Source organism: Gopherus evgoodei, chromosome 5 (genome assembly GCF_007399415.2).
Source record: "Gopherus evgoodei ecotype Sinaloan lineage chromosome 5, rGopEvg1_v1.p, whole genome shotgun sequence".
In the NCBI taxonomy this organism is placed as follows: Eukaryota; Metazoa; Chordata; order Testudines; family Testudinidae; genus Gopherus; species Gopherus evgoodei.
Window position 1 is genome coordinate 114891514 of NC_044326.1, and position 18957 is coordinate 114910470.

The window sequence follows — 18957 nt, forward strand, 5'->3', positions numbered from 1 at the left end:
TTAACTGAACTAGTCAGTGTGGTGGACCTGGATTTTGTTTGTGCTACAGATCAAGATGACTGTGCTGTGTTAGAATGCAACGTCAACGCCCAGTGCGTTCTCCTGGAAGATGGCGCTATGTGTCAGTGTTTGAAAGGATTTACCAGGGAGGGTAAATCATGCTATGGTAAGAGCAAGAATTAAATAAAACGTTTCAGAAAACTATAGAATAGAAAAAGCCATCTGTTTTTTGTTGCATTGACATATCCACAGCATGAGACATCCCAGGAAGGTCAACAAGACCGCTGTGTTTAGACACATCATTTCCATTGAAAAGGATAATGAACAGAGACCACGAAATGGAATGGTTAATTATTACATCCATTATTTTCCCTTGAATCATGAGCGTGAATCCTATTATTATAAACGAGTATGACAAATTTGCTGCAAGTGTAACTAACTCTTCTGACTTTAGTTCTCTTAATTCATAACCATTATACCAGGGATGAATTTAGTCTGTTGTAGGAGGAGGGAGAGAAACTATGTGCTACAATGCCCTTAGCAATGGAGGATGCAGCAGAATACCGAAGCAGCTCTTCTCATGAATATGTGGGAGCCTGACCCTGTGACTGTCCTAGAACATTGTGAAAAAGACAGTTCAAGTGTGTAAGTGGCAGCTTTATCAGACGAAAAGAGAGTTCCCCGTGAACTCAGAGTGGAATGTGAAAGCAAATAGAACCCACTGAACATTCATGCTCATGTAGTAGTATGAGCGTTTATAGTTTCTGCAGGCTGCAACCGCAAAATATGCACACTTCAGCAGGTGTGAAAGATTAGCAGGAGTGACAGATTAAGACTATGTAATTAGAGATGAGGCCAATAAGAGTGGATATGGTAGAGGTTTATAAATAATTAACACAACAGAGAAGGTAAATGGGGCAGTCTTACCTGCCTTTTCATCTAATGCTAGAACAAGGACACAGCCAATGAAATTGGAAGACAATAAAATTGATAAGAGGAAATACTTTGTTACCCAACACATAACTATCTTAGGGGACTCATTGCCATAGTATGTTGTTGAGGCCAAGGGCTTGGCAGTATTAAAAAAACACTTTATGTATTTAAATAAAGAACATCCGCACAACATCAGCAGGATTAAAAAAAATTACCATCAGACATAAATCCTCATGCTTCCCAGTATAAGCCAACCACTGGGGTTGGGAAGACACTTCTTCTCAAGGCATGTCAGTTGTTCAGTTTGATTTTGTTTGTACCTCCCTCTGAAGCACCTGGAACTGGCCATTGTTCCTGACAAAACAACTGTAGATTGTTCTCCCTAATATTGCAATTCTGTGTTCCTATGACACGTCAGACATTTTATTCAGTAGAGAGCGGAGATAACAAACAAATTACGGGGACGATAAAAACACAAATATAATATATTTATTTATAAAATGCATCTGATTACAAAAAGCTCAAGGCACATAGATATTATAGTTGATGTATAATTTAGAATTGGGGATTCTCTTAAGGTTTAATGAGTCTAATGCAATGTTTATATTGTATAATTATGTGAGCTCCTCTGCCTGTCTCTTTCTGATATTAGAATGTGCTCTTGGGTACCTTGTGATAAGACCAGCTACAGCACAGTGCAGTTAGCCCATTTGCGCACTTGCATAAACAATAAATAAAGTCACTTTATCTTACCACAAAGGTAAAGACAAGGTAGACCTTAGAAATAAAGCACAGGCAATCATTGACTGTAAAACACCAAGGACACTTGCAGCATTATTTAAATAATAATAAATGGGAGGGAGAATAGATATTACTTGCTTCATTGAGCTATTGTTTCATTGCGCTATTGTTTTCACTTTCTCTTAACCCTTGTTCCTCTTTTCAAAGTCTACATTCCACTTCATATCATGCTTCTGGAGAGCAAAAAAGGAGGCAGTTTTGAGAATATGTTATACACTCACGATTCAGGGAATTTATTTGTCACTTAAATTAAATGGAAAGCCAGGCATTGCAGATCAGTGGGAAGGCCAAGTGTGGTGGGAAGAGAGAGAAAGCGAGCGAGTGTGTGTGTGTATGTGTGTGTGGTGCACCTCATGGGACAGCCTTGAAGCTGAACATTGCAATTTCAGAGATAAATACATTATCGTGCCTGGTTCTACTTACAGTCCTTTTTTGGCACAAATAGAAATTTACTCAGTCAAGTATGTTTTTAAAGAAATTTTGCACCACAACTGAGATCAGCAGGGGGTGCACAAGCTTGATGCCCCATGGTATAAAAGAGAGGAACTGCTGGCAGAGCATTCTCCACATTTACTTTAGAATGTTCACCCACTGCCAGGCCAAAATAGCCCTGCACATACTCTGCAAAGCCCATCTGTTTGAGTGGGCCTTGGGGGACAGCTAATGTGTTTGAGGGTGCCTTGTGGGAATGTGTGGTGGTGGGATTTAAATCATACTGATCACATGACGTGGCCATCCAAAGCTTTCGATCATGGTGCCCTTTTGGCTGAAGATTTTTTTTTTTAAATAAAGATCAATCAATACATAAGGTGGGTATTTTCAAGGAAGCCTAAGGGAATTACGCATCCAGTTGAATGGGAGTTAGGTGGCTAACTTACTTAGGCTCTTACTTAGCCTCAATTTATGGCTGGAAATAAGGACTCCTCACACCCTCTGCTCACCCTTCCCAGTATTTTAGAAGCAAAAGGATTGGTCTATACTATGTAAGGCAGTTTACATCAACCTAAAGATGTCAGTTGACACACTACAGCCTTGGTCCTGGAGCCAGGTCCCGGTTTTTTGCCTCCCCAAGCAAAAAAACAAAACAAAACACCGCTCCGCCCCCAAACCAGAATGCTTCCCCTTGAAAAGTGCCACTCCAAGCACATGCTTGGAACACTGGTGCCTAGAGCCGGCTCTGCTTGGTCCTGCCCTACTAAACCGACATCATAATTCCACCTTCACTGGAGGCATAGGCTTATGTTGGCGTAGATCAGTGTGATGCAATGTCTGCATAGACACTGTGTTACTTACATTAGCTGTTGGCAGTCATTCTTGTCTACTTTCATCAATGCTGAAGTCATGAAATTGATAAGAAAGCCATGGGGTGGGTGGGAAGCCCCAGCTAGATCTCAGCTGCCCCGGGCTCCCCGTTCCTGGCCAGGCTGCATGCTCCCTGCTTGGAGCCCGTCTGCTCTCAGGCTCCCTGCTTTCAGCCCAGCTGCACCTTCCTGGGCTCCTTGCTTTTAGCCCAGCTGTGCCCTCCTGGGCTCCCTACTCCCGGCCAGGCTGTGCCCAGCCTGCTTCCTGCGGGGAGCCTTGGTGCTGCATGGAGGCTCCCAGCTCCCTGCTACTTGGAGCCTGGCTGAACCTCGGGCTCTTGGTTCCCTGCCACAGCCGGGCCCCTGGTGGGGAGCTGGGAGCCTTGGTGTAGCCGCCAGGCCCCACGCGGGGAGCAGGAAGCCAAGAGTCTCGGTGCAATTACTGCAGTGGTTGTAAGTCGACCCAACCTAGGTCGATTTATCTTTCTAAGTGTAGATGTGCCCAAAGTAAAGGTAACAGGATAGTTTGAGGGTGGATCTCATACAGTTATTTCTTTTCTATCATTTCAGCATGTTACATGCAGCATGTTGCTCCACGAATACTGCATCCCTTGGCTCCTAACATTGTTTTTCTCATAGATGTTGATGAGTGTGCTCAAAACATGGACCGCTGTAATCAACACCTATCGGACTGTATCAATACTGAAGGTGGCTATGTCTGCAAGTGTCTGGAGGGCTACCGTGGAGATGGGCTTCATTGTTATGGTGAGGGGGAGTGTGAGGGTGATGGGGGGAGTGAGAGGCAGTGACAGAACGAATGAGGAAGTAAGAGACGTGTCTAATGATTTGGATCGGCTATGTGTCAAGATGCGAGAGTTGTGTTAAGCGGCCATAATGATCTATTCCACTACTTTGTTGAAAAATGGCGTAGGAGCCTGCATACTAATATTAGACTAGTAAGCTCCCAAGGCGGATGACATTTATCATCTCTACTTTTTTGGCTGTTTTCTTACTGTTTGATGTGTGGCAACATCAGCAGCTGATCAATATGCAAAGCCTCTAGTTGTCAATGGATACTTCCCCTGGGTGTTTACACTTTGGTGGCTATGCTGGAGGAAAAATGGGTGAACCAATAGAGATTTATTGGAAATCATTACCATGCATATAAACCAAAGCAGGTATTCAGTGTGTCATAATACTCCTCAAATAATTCTAGGTTAGTTTAACGGACATGAGCTTCAGGGTGTTGACATTTACAACCTGAGTACATTTAAAGATGTGTTAATAATCAGATCCACTGATCCCACTGGCCAGAACTTGGGTTGTGACATCATGTCTTCAGTTTATTTCCTAGAACTTTTATTTTTTCAAAGCATTAAAGTAGGAATGAAGACCAGGCTTGTTATCAATATTAGGGTAATACAAAGCACGCATAGGGCTTTACATGAGTCTTCATTTCCCTTTTGCGCTTTTAAATTTTTTTTTTTTGGTCTTTTTTTTTCTCTACAGCCAGATCAACGCCCCATTAAAACCAGTAGGACTTTTTCCATTGACTTCATTGGGCTTTAGCTCAGGCCACTGGGGTAGAACAAGATTGCTGAAAAAAAGAAATCAAGGCCAGAGGCAGGCAATAGGCCTCTGGGAGTGTGGAAGGAATGCATACATGAGTGGTAACCTTTCCCTTATCGTTCAGGTCCCTCTGATATGTACATAATTAGGCAGTTCAGAACTGTTGCACATCTAGGATTGCAGTTATACCTAATAAAATTATTCAGAAAAAGTTAATTCTTTCTGCATCCAGGTTTTAAAACCACAGTATCTCAGCTATTTTTTTTCAAAACATCATAAGTAATGGATAAATAAAACTGAAGCTGATCTTGAATTCTGTAACCTTATGAAGAGACGGAAAGGAGTGTCTTCAAATGGATACCATCTTCTGGTTTTAATGCATGCATAACTTGTCATGTAACAATAATCAGAAATCTGCCAATATGTCAGGGGAGAATACAGAACACACCTGTATTGTTTTTTTGCATTCACATAATTCAGAATATTTTGTTTCAACCTCAAAAAGCTCAGTTTACCTGATCTTTCCGGAGTTTATCTGACTTTACATGACATAACCAAACCTTTAGACCACAAGATTTATATTTATTTTTATTTTTAAATGTATCCTTGTTTTTAGCACTGCTGGAAGCAGTAGCTGCTGGCTTCTTAATCACCTTCTGGTCTAACCTGTGTTGCCTGATCTATTGATTGTGTGCTAATTATATTGATTACTTAAGAATTTCCAGTTAACACTGAGGTTTGGAAGGTTCTCATCCCAAGATCTGGTCAAGTATTATTAAAATTACTGTTCAGATGGGACCTTTGTCATGCACAGTTGCAACACTCACACTTAGGAAAAATCTTCTGTATTTGTAATAGTTGTATTAACACTGTTAGTAAAGTTACAAACACACCAATCCAGCAAAGTAGATAGCAATAACCCAGAATGACCATCTGTGCATCCATACACTCTCACCATCCCTTGCATAACAACTGAAATGTTAGTCATTGTCTTCCTCCTCCTCCTCTTCCTTCTTGATATCATCACCAGAGGTCGTCATTCTGACTTCTCCCAAGAGTTACATCTTCCAAGGCATGCAGACCGGGATTCAACTTTTATAATGTGTTATGCTGACGCCACTATGTCTAATGCACATTCAGTAGGGGTTTCATTCCCTGTCCCTTATTTATATCTCCGCTCCCTACTAATGTTGAGGTGTCCTCCCATAAGTTATTAGTTCGTTAACCTCAATCCTATTAACATGTACATGAATTAGTTATCATGGTATTCTTGTGGTTGGACATCTGCTGATGTTCCTCATTTTAAAATATCCCAAGCTGGTATAAACAAGCATCTCATGGTTGCCTGTCAGCATTTTAGTCATTACAGTATTTTATCTTGATATTTTATATTCTAGGCTTACTCTTAGTTAGCTGATTATGCTCAGGCTTTTGAGCCTTATAACTTGTTTAACTTAGGAATTGACCTACAGGCCTGAGGCTTGCAGACTCATTGCATTACTGCCTTAACTTAACTAACCTATAGGCTACACCTGTTCACAGAAAGTGAGCTCCAACTTCTGCTGCCCCCTTGGTGGACCTGTGCCGGTGCTAGGAATGATGGGAAATATTAAGAGAAAATGTCTTGTGTAGGCCAGGCCTTAGGCCTTCTCATGCGTGTCTTGTGCTCTCTCTGTCCTTTAATGTTATGGGTGAAGCTTCTGCCTTCTCTTTACGGTGGAGGATCTACTGTCCTCCTCTCAACACTGCTGTCCTCTGAGGTGCAGGGATGGATAAGCCTAGCTGTCCTCCTTCCACAGAAAGCACACTTTCTTGATCTTTCATCCCACTTGCTGCCAAGAATATTCTGTGGAAGGAAGCTCTACAGCATTCATCCCAGTGCCAGTAGTGCTGAGCCCATTGCGACCTGTATAGACTGACACTCAGAGGCATTCATTCATTCTTATAACTGCAGACTGTTTGGGTGACAGATATCGATGAATGCAAGCTGGGGACACACACATGTGGAGAAAACACTATCTGCACCAATACTGAAGGAAACTACACTTGCACTTGCATTAACGGTCTATCTGGAACTGGGGACAACTGTTCTGGTGAGTAAAGTCAATGAATAAGCCAAATAACCTGGTCCCTAAGTAAAGAAGGTTGAGTGCTCAGATACTTGAATCATCTTGGGAAATTCAGAAAGTGCTGAATAATGATATGTCAGGCAGCCTGTGAATCCAATTAAATTGGTTCTGGATGCTGCTGTTTTGCAAATTGCACCTCCCCAAGAAGAAATGGGCCAAGGAGACCAGATTTTGGTTTTACAAAGCTGGGAATGGTGAGTATTTGATTCCATTTGTTGGAAGCATCAATGTTCAGGGCCAGTTCTAAGTTCTAAATGTAATAGCTTACAGTTAATAACCACTGTCTTCCATAAGAGCAGATATAGTTCTCTGTTGGGGTAATACCATGTCCCTCTTATGAGATAACCAAAGACTCACTATGCCAAGTCATTTTTCAGGTTCTCCAGGGGTTCAGCCTCTATGCAGAGGGCCAGCACAAAGTGTTCTGGCTCAGGAGATACAGCACTAGCTGGGTCTCGAGGGGATTGGGTTCTAGTCCAGGCTCCGCCATTTAGGCAAGTCACTTCACCTCCCTGTGCTTTTGTTTCCTCATCGTAAAATAGGAATAATAATACTGACCTTCTTTGTAAAGTGCTTTGAGATCTATTGGGGGCAAGTGTTGTAGAAGAGCTAGGTATTATTATTGTTTAAGTCCTACTGAAGTCCTCAACTAGAGTATAAAGAACAGATTTTCAAGAGTGCTCAGTTCAGTCACCAAAATAAGTGGCCAGATTTTCAGCAGAGATGGGTGTGTTGGCTGCTAAACACTTTTGAAAATCTGGCCATCAGTGTCATAACAGGAGCTGAGCTTCATTGATGTGACTAAATGGGAGTTGATCTCCTTTGAAAATGTGGCTTTAAGTGAAGAATAGTGACTGTGCTGGTCCTCTACCTAGGGGTGAATTTTCCTCTTGCTGGTATACAGTCCAGTGACAGAAAACATTCTGCAAAATTCTCCGAGACCTGTCTGTGCAGAAAAATGAAGGAAATTATGACAATGAAAGCGACCATCAGATTCTCATTCCCTCTTTTCAAGGATTTGATTTTTCAGCAGTTTAGCTGTAATTGAGAAATGGTGACATTAAATAATATGACTTTATGCCTGATTCAGCTATGGAAATAGATAATGTTTTAAAAATCCAAAGCTTAAGTTTGCTCTGGTTGTTTGTGTGGTGGTAATAGAAGAGCATCATAAACTGTAGAAACAAAGAAAACACTGGTATGTATTATAGTTCCACCTTAACCATGTGCAGATGGGCGAATCACAATCTGTTTATTGGGGTTAAAGAATCTTACTTATTATCTTGCCTGGAAATGCTGATGCTCTGTACCAAGCAATTTTGCCAGTTTAGCCAACAGCTAAGATGTGCATGCGTGTGAAATACTGTATTTCAGAATCTGCCATGCCTTCTACCACGAGCACCAGTGGTGACAACGTTTCCTCTGAACAAGATGGTTTCATGGGCTGCCCTCCTTTATATGAGTCCTACTGTCTTCATGGTGGAGTCTGTATTTATGTTTCAATTCTACAAGACTATGCATGCACGTAAGTGTAGAACTTTGTCTCATCTGTGCTGATATATGCCAGTCTAGAGATACAGTGATGGGCATTTTCCCTCAAGACAAACAATGAAGCATTTTGTCATATATGTTTTGTGTACTTCCTACAACTGTCAGCAGAGCCTGCCCTTTGTAGTCAGTTGATATAAGTGATGTTCACTGTGTTCCCAAACATTGCAGTTAACAGTAGCATTTGATTTCTTCCTTGAGTGCTTGATTCTTTTGCATATATTTGCTTCAGAGTCTAGAGGTACGTCTACACTGCACACTCCTGTTGGTGGCATGTGGAGTACATACACTATCTGCCCCCTATAGCATAGATATACATGGCAGTGAAGACAATGAGTTGAGTAGAATAAGGAAACACCTGACCCCTGTGGGTATGAACCTTACTCACACAACTGGTGCCTCCCCCAGCGTGTCCTGTTGCCTCTGCGCTGCTGGAATTTTTCCCAGCCGTAAGGAGAGATAACAGCAAGAGAGAGAGGCTCCATCATTCCGATGGTTAGGAAAGATAGAAAATGTGGCAAAAGACCACCTTGGCTTAACCACGAGATCTTGCGTGACCTACAAAATAAAAAGGTGTCATATAAAAAATGGAAACTAGGTCAGATTACAAAGGATGAATATAGGCAAATAACACAGGAATGCAGAGGCAAGATTAGAAAGGCAAAGGCACAAAATGAGCTCAAACTAGCTATGGGAATAAAGGGAAACAAGAAGACTTTTTATCAATACATTAGAAGCAAGAGGAAGACCAAGGACAGGGTAGGCCCACTGCTCAGTGAGGAGCGGGAAATAGTAATGGGAGACTTGGAAATGGCAGAGACGCTTAATGACTTCTTTGTTTCGGTCTTCACTGAGAAGTCTGAAGGAATGTCAAATATAGTGAATGCTTACGGGAAGAGGGTAGGTTTAGAAGATAAAATAAAAAAAGAGCAAGTAAAAAAATCACTTAGAAAAGTTAGATGCCTGCAAGTCACCAGGGCCTGATGAAATGCATCCTAGAATACTCAAGGAGTTAATAGAGGAGGTATGTGAGCCTCTAGCTATTATCTTTGGGAAATCATGGGAGACGGGGGAGATTCCAGAAGACTGGAAGGGGGCAAATATAGTGCCCATCTATAAAAAGGGAAATAAAAACAACCCAGGAAACTACAGAGCAGTTAGTTTAACTTCTGTGCCAGGGAAGATAATGGAGCAGATAATTAAAGAAATCATCTGAAAACACTTGGAAGGTGGTAAGGTGATAGGGAATAGCCAGCATGGATTTGTAAAGAACAAATCATGTCAAACTAATCTGATAGCATTCTTTGATAGGATAATGAGCCTTGTGAATAAGGGAGAAGCGGTGGATGTGATATACCTAGACTTTAGTAAGGCATTTGATACGGTCTCGCATGATATTCTTACAGATAAACTAGGAAAGTACAATTTAGATGGGGCTACTATAAGGTGGGTGCATAACTGGCCGGATAACCGTACTCAGAGAGTAGTCATTAATGGCTCCCAATCCTGCTGGAAAGGTATAACAAGTGGGGTTCCGCAGGGGTCTGTTTTGAGACCGGCTCTGTTCAATATCTTCATCAACGATTTAGATGTTGGCATAGAAAGTACGCTTATTAAGTTTGTGGACGATACCAAACTGGGAGGGATTGCAACTGTTTTGGAGGACAGGGTCAAAATTCAAAATGATCTGGACAAATTGGAGAAATGGTCTGAGGTAAACAGGATGAAGTTCAATAAAGATAAATGCAAAGTGCTCCACTTAGGAAGGAACAATCAGTTTCACACATACAGAATGGGAGGAGACTGTCTAGGAAGGAGTATGGCAGAAAGAGATCTAGGGGTCATAGTGGACCACAAGCTTAATATGAGTCAACAGTGTGATACTGTTGCAAAAAAAGCAAATGTGATTCTGGGATGCACTAACAGGTGTGTTGTAAACAAGACACGAGAAGTCATTCTTCCGCTTTACTCTGCGTTGGTTAGGCCTCAATTGGAGTATTGTGTCCAGTTCTGGGCACCGCATTTCAAGAAAGATGTGGAGAAACTGGAGAGGGTCCAGAGAAGAGCAACGAGAATGATTAAAGGTCTTGAGAACATGACCTATGAAGGAAGGCTGAAGGAATTGGGTTTGTTTAGTTTGGAAAAGAGAAGACTGAGAGGGGACATGATAGCAGTTTTCAGGTATCTAAAAGGGTGTCATCAGGAGGAGGGAGAAAACTTCTTCACCTTAGCCTCCAATGATAGAACAAGAAGCAATGGGCTTAAACTGCAGCAAGGGAGATTTAGGTTGGACATTAGGAAAAAGTTCCTAACTGTCAGGGTAGTTAAACACTGGAATAGATTGCATAGGGAAGTTGTGGAATCTCCATCTCTGGAGATATTTAAGAATAGGTTAGATAAATGTCTTTTAGGGATGGTCTAGACAGTATTTGGTCCTGCCATGAGGGCAGGGGACCGGACTCGATGACCTCTCCAGGTCCCTTCCAGTCCTAGAGTCTATGAGTCTATCATTTCCCCACTGCCGAGCCTTTCCCTAGTGCCTTCCCCCCGGCCACAGTCTTTCACTGACACATGTAGCTACATGCCACAGTGTGAATGCAGCCTGCTTTTTTCTGCAGCACGTAGCTACACCTACCCTACATGCTGCTGCTAGAGGTGCAGTATAGACATAGTTGTTGTAGGGTAACTGGCCAAGCCAGGGTGCCCACAGCATAACAGTTACTTTTCATTTCTCCTCCTGCATATATATTTATATATTTTTGTATGCATTTTTCAAAAATAATACATAGTTAAACACACCCTGCCAACTCACGTGTCCTCCTTGGCCTTTTGGCTTCTCCCCTGGGTTGGTTTGTTGCAGCCATCTGTGGTGCTCTGTGATGGGAGAGAACACCTCCATCCATGCCCTTTCAGACCAATACCAGCCTTCAATGCCTCCACTTAGAGTTTGGAGGATTTTTTGTCTCTTTTGGGGCTGTCTGTGTGAAATTATAAAAGACAACAGTACTCTTAAAGACAAGGTTCATTAAAAAAGAAAAAGAAAATGGTAATAAAACAACAAAAATGGTTTGCATATCAGACCTCATCTGAATTCTTTCTAAAGCCCAAGAAGGCAGGACTCTCTTTGGGGGGTGTCTATGCAAACAGTTAGTTTGTGGCAAGCTGGGGTGTACATCTACCTTGCACTGGCCTGATGAACACGAAGTCTTCATGTGGGCCCTGCTGCCGCACACAGATGATTTGCATTTAAAGCTATATACTATATGGCAGAGGGCCCCCTTTTAATGATTATTTTTATATTTGAACACTAGATGGCAGTATTCCTTCATCTAGACTGTATAATTCACATTAAATGCAAGCATATAGTTAGGGGGGATAGGGGAACTATGTGTCTAGTGATGAATTGCTCATACCAAACATAATTTATTTTAATTTGATTCAAATGCTCATATTAGAGAGTGATCCATTTGGCTTGTATGGAATTTATTGTGGTTTTACATCATAAATGTATTAGCAACATTCTAGAGCTAGTGCGTATTTGTCATACCTTGTGACAGAAACAAGGTGCATGGTCTTAATTTAGTAATTAATGTTTGCATGGCATTTGAGATAATCAGTGAAGGGTGCTATAGGCCACATGCTACTTGCTTTACTTGTAGGTGGTTCTGTTGACTTCAGCAAGAGCAGTTTGTTGAATGGTATTTGGGTCCACATTATTAACCCTGAAAGAATTTTGAGAATCTAGTTTACTTTTTGCTGTTTATGTTGCATTGTTCTCATTTCGTATTTCACTCAGCTTGGATAATGAAACGAGATTGGCAAGTTTCGCTTTTATTTTTCAGTTTCTAGTCAATTTCATGAACTTTTTTGTGTGTCTCCAGGTTCGCAACACTGAAGGGTGATTTTTTTTTTTTAAAAAGCAGCAACTGTTCATTTAAAATTTAAAAAGATCATGAAGATATTTCTATTCATAGAAGTTTTTGTAATGTCCCTTCTTCCTCTTCCCCCATTGCTTTTAACAAAAAAAAAAAAGTTTGAAAATAAAACCAAATTATTCAGCAAGATCTCATTTTCAAAGTCTGTTATAGGGAAAAAAATTGAAATTTACCTGTTGGAAGATGCTACTTTGAAAATCTTAGAGGAACGTTCCCTTATGGAAAATGCCTATAGAATTTAATAGAAAATAATTGTTTATAATTTTTTTAATCATCTCATAGAATTGAATAAGGAATTAGATCCCTATTATAAAATTCTATAGGATGTTTCTATAAATAACATTTCGTTATTAAATGGTGGCTAGAGAAATTTCTACAAAAACCTATTGATTTATTTAATCCATGTTAAACTTCAAAAGACTCTTCCACAAGGGGAGCACTTGATGAAGCAACACCAAAGGTGATTAAAAGAGTGACATTTTCCTTTTCCATCGTTGGTTACCATGTGTGCTCATTTGCTTTATGATAGCTGTGTGCCTGGTTACGTGGGGGAACGCTGTCAGTTCAGCGACTTGGAATGGTGGGAACAGCAGCATGTGGAGCAAATAAAGAAGCGGAACATCACAATTACAGTTTGTATAGTTGTGCTGACCCTGCTGCTCCTCCTGGGATCTCTTGCTGCTTACTGTTACAGGTAAAACTTTCAATCACAAACTTACAACACAAGTCCTAGGTACCAAGAAGTTTTTGCATATCACTAATGGTTATAAAATATAGGGGCTATGCCAGTTCACAGCAGCTGAGGATCTGGCCCCACATGTATTTTGCTATTTTTTTCTTTTTGGTAATTTATCCTATGAATTATTCACAATTCTTAGGCATCTGAGCTGCTCTTCCTTGCTTGCAGTACACACATTGACACAAATGAGAGTTACATGTGTCGAGGGAGAAGGAGAATAGATCCTATTAGGTTTGAAGAGGATCCATAATTTGTATTGCCCTTTAATGCATATTTTTTCCCCCTAGGGTTTCTCTTTGGTAGCCCAGAGCTGCAAAGCAATTGGTAGGGCTTTGCCTCTTCTGTGATAGCAATCCCGTTAGGTTTCTGGGGGGTTGTGCCTGAGAATTTTCTTGGCATGGGAAGATTGGGTGTGTTCTCCATCTATCACCAAGGCTGTGCAATGATACATGTAGCAGAGCATGTGGTAGCAGCAGCTTGCCAGGTATTAGAAGCAGCAGCAAATAGGAGTGTGAGTCTATGGTGTCATTGTTCGGAAAATTCTCCCATCAATCTCTAATGACTCTTAGAGATTGCACAGGGATGGGCTGCCTTTTGGTGGAAAAATGCCCTAAATTGATCTTGGATTACCACCAGATAGGTCTGCTCAATGATCTGCGGGGAGATGTTGGATGACATGGGAACTGAGTTACTGCAGAGAATTCCTTCTTGGGCGCTGGCTGGTGAGTCTTGCCCACATGCTCAAGGTTTAGCTGATCGCCATATTTGGGGTCGGGAAGGAATTTTCCTCCAGGGCGGATTGGCAGGGGCCCTGGAGGTTTTTCGCCTTCCCCTGCAGCGTGGGGCACGGGTCGCTTGCTGGTGGTTTCTCTGCAGCTTGAGGTCTTCAAACCAGTTTTGAAGATTTCAATAACTCGATCCTGGGATAGGAGTTGTTATAAAATTGGATGGGTGGGGTTCTGTGGCCTGCCTTGTGCAGGAGGTCAGACTAGATGATCAGATTGGTCCCTTCTGACCTATTAGTCTATGAGTCTATAAAAAATCAATATCTTATTTATAAATAAACTGTTCCTATAGATGACAGAAGGTCTCAATCTTGCATTATATTGCCACCACCAACTTGCCAGTGTCTTACTGAGAGCTGAGAAAGTAGGATCAAACTCTAGGAAAGGGAATTCTCATGCAAATACTTGTATCTGTATTTAAGGACCTCATCACCCAACTGTTCTCAGAGGCTATAGTACCATCTTGTAGTTTGTACTTTGAGAAAAATACCCAGCAGTCAAATCAAGACACCTTCCTCCTGCATAGATCAAAAAGAAGGAAATAAACCTGCCTACTATTGTGTGTGCGTGTGTATGCGTGTGTGTGTGTTTTTAAGATCAGAGTCCATTAGACACAAATAGCCACTGAAGTTAATGTAATTTTTTTCTTATTTAATTATTCATAGTATATTAGACCGAAGAACTGGAAGTGCTGCCATTTTTCTTATGTTCTATTGACTGATTTTATAGCTCTGGATTTAAACCTACTTGCAGGTTGGCCTGTTTTCATGATTTGGGATTCAAAGCCAAGTCCGCTGAATTATGTATATAGAATAAATACACAGAGTTAGGGTTTCTTAGACTCTTTTGTCTCTTTAATTGAAGCTATCATTTTAACAAAGTGAAAGATATAGCTGGCTTTAAGGTGCAGGGATATTCTGATACACTATATTTTTTCCCTTTTTTTTCCTTTTCTTTCTTAGCTGCATTCTGTTAAAAACAAAATCTTTGTCATTTTGCCCTGATTTACTTTTCTTCTTTACCAAATGGTTATGCTCAATGTAACTGTTTACTTCAACAGCAAGTTTTCAGTTACATGCTTGACTGGCTTTGTACTACAGCTATTACTAGCCCAACTAGATCAAAATGAAACTACTGATCTAAAATCCCTTTTTAAGTGGAGCCTAGAAAGCAATATTTGGATTGAAATTGGTGTTTCGTCTTTTCTCGTAGCTGAGTATATTTTGAAACATATTGATTACGTTCCATAAACAGATTGGTAACCCTCTTACTCTCCCCCCATAAAACACAAACTCATATCTCTTTGTAATTGCAAGAATCTAAGGCAAACTACATTTATTCACTTCCAAAATGTATAATCTAGAGAGCGAAGGAACTGATGCACTGTGTCAATGTGTTTAGTGGATATGGTCAAATAAAACAGAGTTATTGTTAATAATGTTTAGCACCTTACATTTTTATAGTACTGTAGCTGGATAAGCCTCATGTCACTTCTGTGAGGCAGGGAGGTATTAATATCCCTATTTTACAGGTGAGGAAAGGTGACTTGCCGAAGGTCACGGCAAGTCAGTGGCACAGCTGGGATTAGCACTGAGAAGTTCCTGGTTCCTAGACCACACTCCGTCAACTGGTGTCACTGTCTCTTCAAATTGTTCTCAAAGTTACATATGGAGCTCCTCAAACCTGCAGGGGCGGCTCTAGGTATTTTGCCACCCCAAGCATGGCAGGCAGGCTGCCTTCATCGGCTTGCCTGCAGGAGGTCCCCGGTCCCCTAGATTCGGCGGCACGCCTGCGGGAGGTCCCTTGAAGCCGCGGGACCAGCGGACCCTCCGCAGGCATGCTGCCGAAGGCAACCTGTCTGCTGCCCTCACGGCGACCGGCAGAGCGCCCCCCATGGCTTGCCGCCCCAGGCACGCGTGCAGATGCCTGGAGCAGCCCCTGCAAACCTGCCAGGTTGTTCTAGCATGTGGTGTTCTGTATGCTTAAAAAATGAACAATAGAATTCAAACAATCCTTTTAAGTGGGATAGGCTGTTGTGAGCACATAGTTCCTGTGCGTGAGTTTTTTGCGGTGGGCCTGAGTCACTTCTGAAACTGTTAGGCACTGACTCCCTTTGACAGTTGTCTGCAGAGTGCCAAGTGGTTCACATGTGGCTGCATGAAATACTCTCTCTCCTCCATCCTGTCCCCTGTCAGGGAATTTTCTACATTTGAACCTCTCGGGGTATGTCACTCTGGGGGAAGAGTCCTTTGCTTTGGAATTAACTTTCTCCAGTGATATATCAAAGCCTAGGTTTAGGGTGCAGCATGCAGTGCAGGACACATCTTCTTAGTCTCATGTTTAGTTTCTAGGGTCAGTAGCTAGGGCCAGGGAATTCCTTACTATATATGGTGGGGTTGGGTCTGTCTTATCTCCACCAGAAGACAATTTTTGGTTTGTATTTAATTTTTATAAATGTGACAAAATATGACAGTTATGGGCATGATACAAATAGCTAATTAACATGTAAATACAGGGTGAAATAAAGAGGGAAATTTTCATTTAATCTAATAAAGATCAGTTGGTAATTGGTTTTCAAAGTAGAGCTTATCAAATGCAGCAACTCAGTATCCTCTCGAGTTAATCTGGAGACATCTCCCAAATTAAGTTTAGGAGAGAGCATGGGTGATAGCTAAAGTATTCACTACTCTAGTTAATGTTTATCAGGAGAAAGGCTGTGTGTGTTTTCTAGTAAATGTATTCTGCCTGTGATCCCAATTCAGAAAACCACTTAAGTACCTGCTTAAAATGAAGCAGGTATTTAAACTCTATTCCTCAATAGGGATGCTCTTCCGAAATGAGAGTCATAGTAATTTTCAGTCTTTACTATAGTGATCATTGTTCAACTGCTAAAATAGTGCGTTTGAATTGTGAAATTGACTACTTAGATCTGATTACTTGCATCTTTTTTTCTCCTCTTAATAATATTGTCGGCTTCTTTTCAGAACTAAACAGTTTTCCTCTTATATAACTATCTGTGGTAGACTTACTCCAGGAAATGTTTTAGTTCTTAGAATTTTGAGTACTCTAGATTATTAGTAATATTTACTATATGATTTTCTGAACTTTTGTTGATGTAATTCATGAAAAACAATGAATAAAAAATAGGGCTGGATTTTCAGAATTGTATATGCTCAAATAAGCATGTAAGAATGTGTGCATATTTACTTTCCTGGCTTGCACAAACAATTACAGTGACTGGACAAACTGTCATAGCATTTGTGCATAAGTAATCCTGAGTATCTGGTTTTAATAAAGATGAAAAAAAAGCCAAATTTGTAAATAAACAAATATTACAGTAATAAACAATATTACACTTGTTTGCTATTCCTTCCCAAATCCTCATCACAGTTGTTATTTTTATAAACTACATGATACTGAAGGCACACTGTCGCAAACATTTTACTCCTGTACCTATACTGTTTGAACCACTCCACTTTTGTCAAGTCAGGACTTTTTAACCACACATCTGTAATTAGTAGTATTGTACTAATTGGTCTGTATGAAAGAAAACAAAATACATCCACTTATTTGTCAATATTAGCAAAAGATTACCCTTCCCCACTAAAATAAAACATAAAAGTAAAATGGCATCTGTTCCTCCCAATGACAATTAATTTGTCTGGGCTTTTGTTCTGTTGCAGAAGTCAGAACTTTTATAAGAAGGATCCATATGCAGAAGCGATAAGAAATGCCAGCAGCAGCAGCAGTGCCGACAGTGAGAACGTGACACCTACTAGCAATAAGTCTCGGGTAACTATATTAATATGGATGTAGGAAGGATCAAAGAGTATTAGGGATCCACTTGAGATTATCCATCAAATAATTCTCATCTTAACTATATTAAATAACTGCTAGAGTCATCAAATACTTTGCTGTGAACCGTAGTTCATCTTACCTCATTGTTATCCCTCAAAGTTCACAGCTGCCTGAATGTATTGCAACCATTAGCCGGTGTTATTGTTAGCTTTGAACACAACAGTTGGAACTGTGTTCTAAATTAAGGAAATGGCAATGTGATGACATGGCATATCACTGAGTTATTTTCACAGGAAAGTATGCCCTCCCTGTAAAAGTTTTCTTGGAAGCCAAGTATTCTGCATGCTAGGCGAGATGTCGAACTTTATATTTGGGTTTGATGCAGTTAAATACCTTTGTATCAGAAGCAGCCTTGTAAAGACAAACATCCAATCTATTACAGCAGCCTGGGGGTGAGAGAATATAAAACATTCTTCTAACCATTTTTTCTTGATGCAGAAGGTCAAGTTCTCCTCATGGTCAGACTCGTCCAAGTGTGTTGAAGTCACTGGGGTTGCACCAGTGTCATAACTGGCCCCATAAAATCTACATTATAAGCTTGATTTTCATTTACACTAAGGGTATTTTATACTGCTCCGACACAGTAACTGAGCCTTAAAATGGTGCTAAATTACACACTTGGATGTGTGCAAATTACACACTTGCAAATATGGATACACTGATGTTTGCTTTAAAAACCCCTTTTCACTGCCAGGGTTGTGTAAAGTGGCCTAAAGCCTTCTCTACACACACAAGTTATCCAGCTTTCCAGTATAATTAAAGCAGTACATTGCCCCCCTACCCCCGCACCTCCCGCCTCTGTGCAATGTGGATTCAGCACTTATATAGTGGAATAATTTATTCTTGTATGGGAAAGGCAATAAGCTATACCAATATAAGGTAGCTGTATTGCAGTATAACTATGTCCACACTACAAGTTGTATCAGTATCACTATTTCAGTTTAAAAAAAAAAATCCCATCTTTACCTACACGGTTATATCAATACAAAAACTGTGTATAGACGAGGCCATAGTGTAAAAGAGACTCATGCCCTAAATGTTTCTTTTTTAAATAATTGAGATATTAGATTTAATTCTAGATTTGATCTTGAATAAAAATTCCCTATCTTGAAACTATTGCACCAAGCCTCCGAGTCCAGGAAGGTTCTGTTTACAGGCTTTCCCAGGTTTGTTTGTAAATTAATATGTATGAGGGGCTGGAAGATTTTAAATAGCATGTAACGTCTATCTGCTCTGAAGATTTGACATTTTGCAAATGGACTGGATTAAAGGTCTGGTTGTGTTTGCAAGTGGGTTAAACATACGCAATGTTAAACGTGCAGTTAAACATACGCAATGTATGTTGAATGGATTTGACCG

General features: G+C 40.7%; 1 protein-coding gene across 2 annotated transcripts in view; it reads left to right on the forward strand.

Moving 5' to 3' along the window:
• Positions 1-18957, forward strand: part of EGF (epidermal growth factor) — a 103783-nt gene that overhangs the window by 72122 nt on the left and 12704 nt on the right. The window contains exons 18-23 of one of the 2 annotated variants that reach the window (XM_030564590.1): positions 50-166; positions 3675-3800; positions 6575-6697; positions 8108-8258; positions 12746-12910; positions 17424-17532. In XM_030564590.1, the coding sequence (XP_030420450.1) occupies positions 50-166; positions 3675-3800; positions 6575-6697; positions 8108-8258; positions 12746-12910; positions 17424-17532 (791 nt within the window). The remainder of the gene's footprint in view (positions 1-49; positions 167-3674; positions 3801-6574; positions 6698-8107; positions 8259-12745; positions 12911-17423; positions 17533-18957) is intronic. The other variant, XM_030564591.1, reaches the window with a different exon arrangement.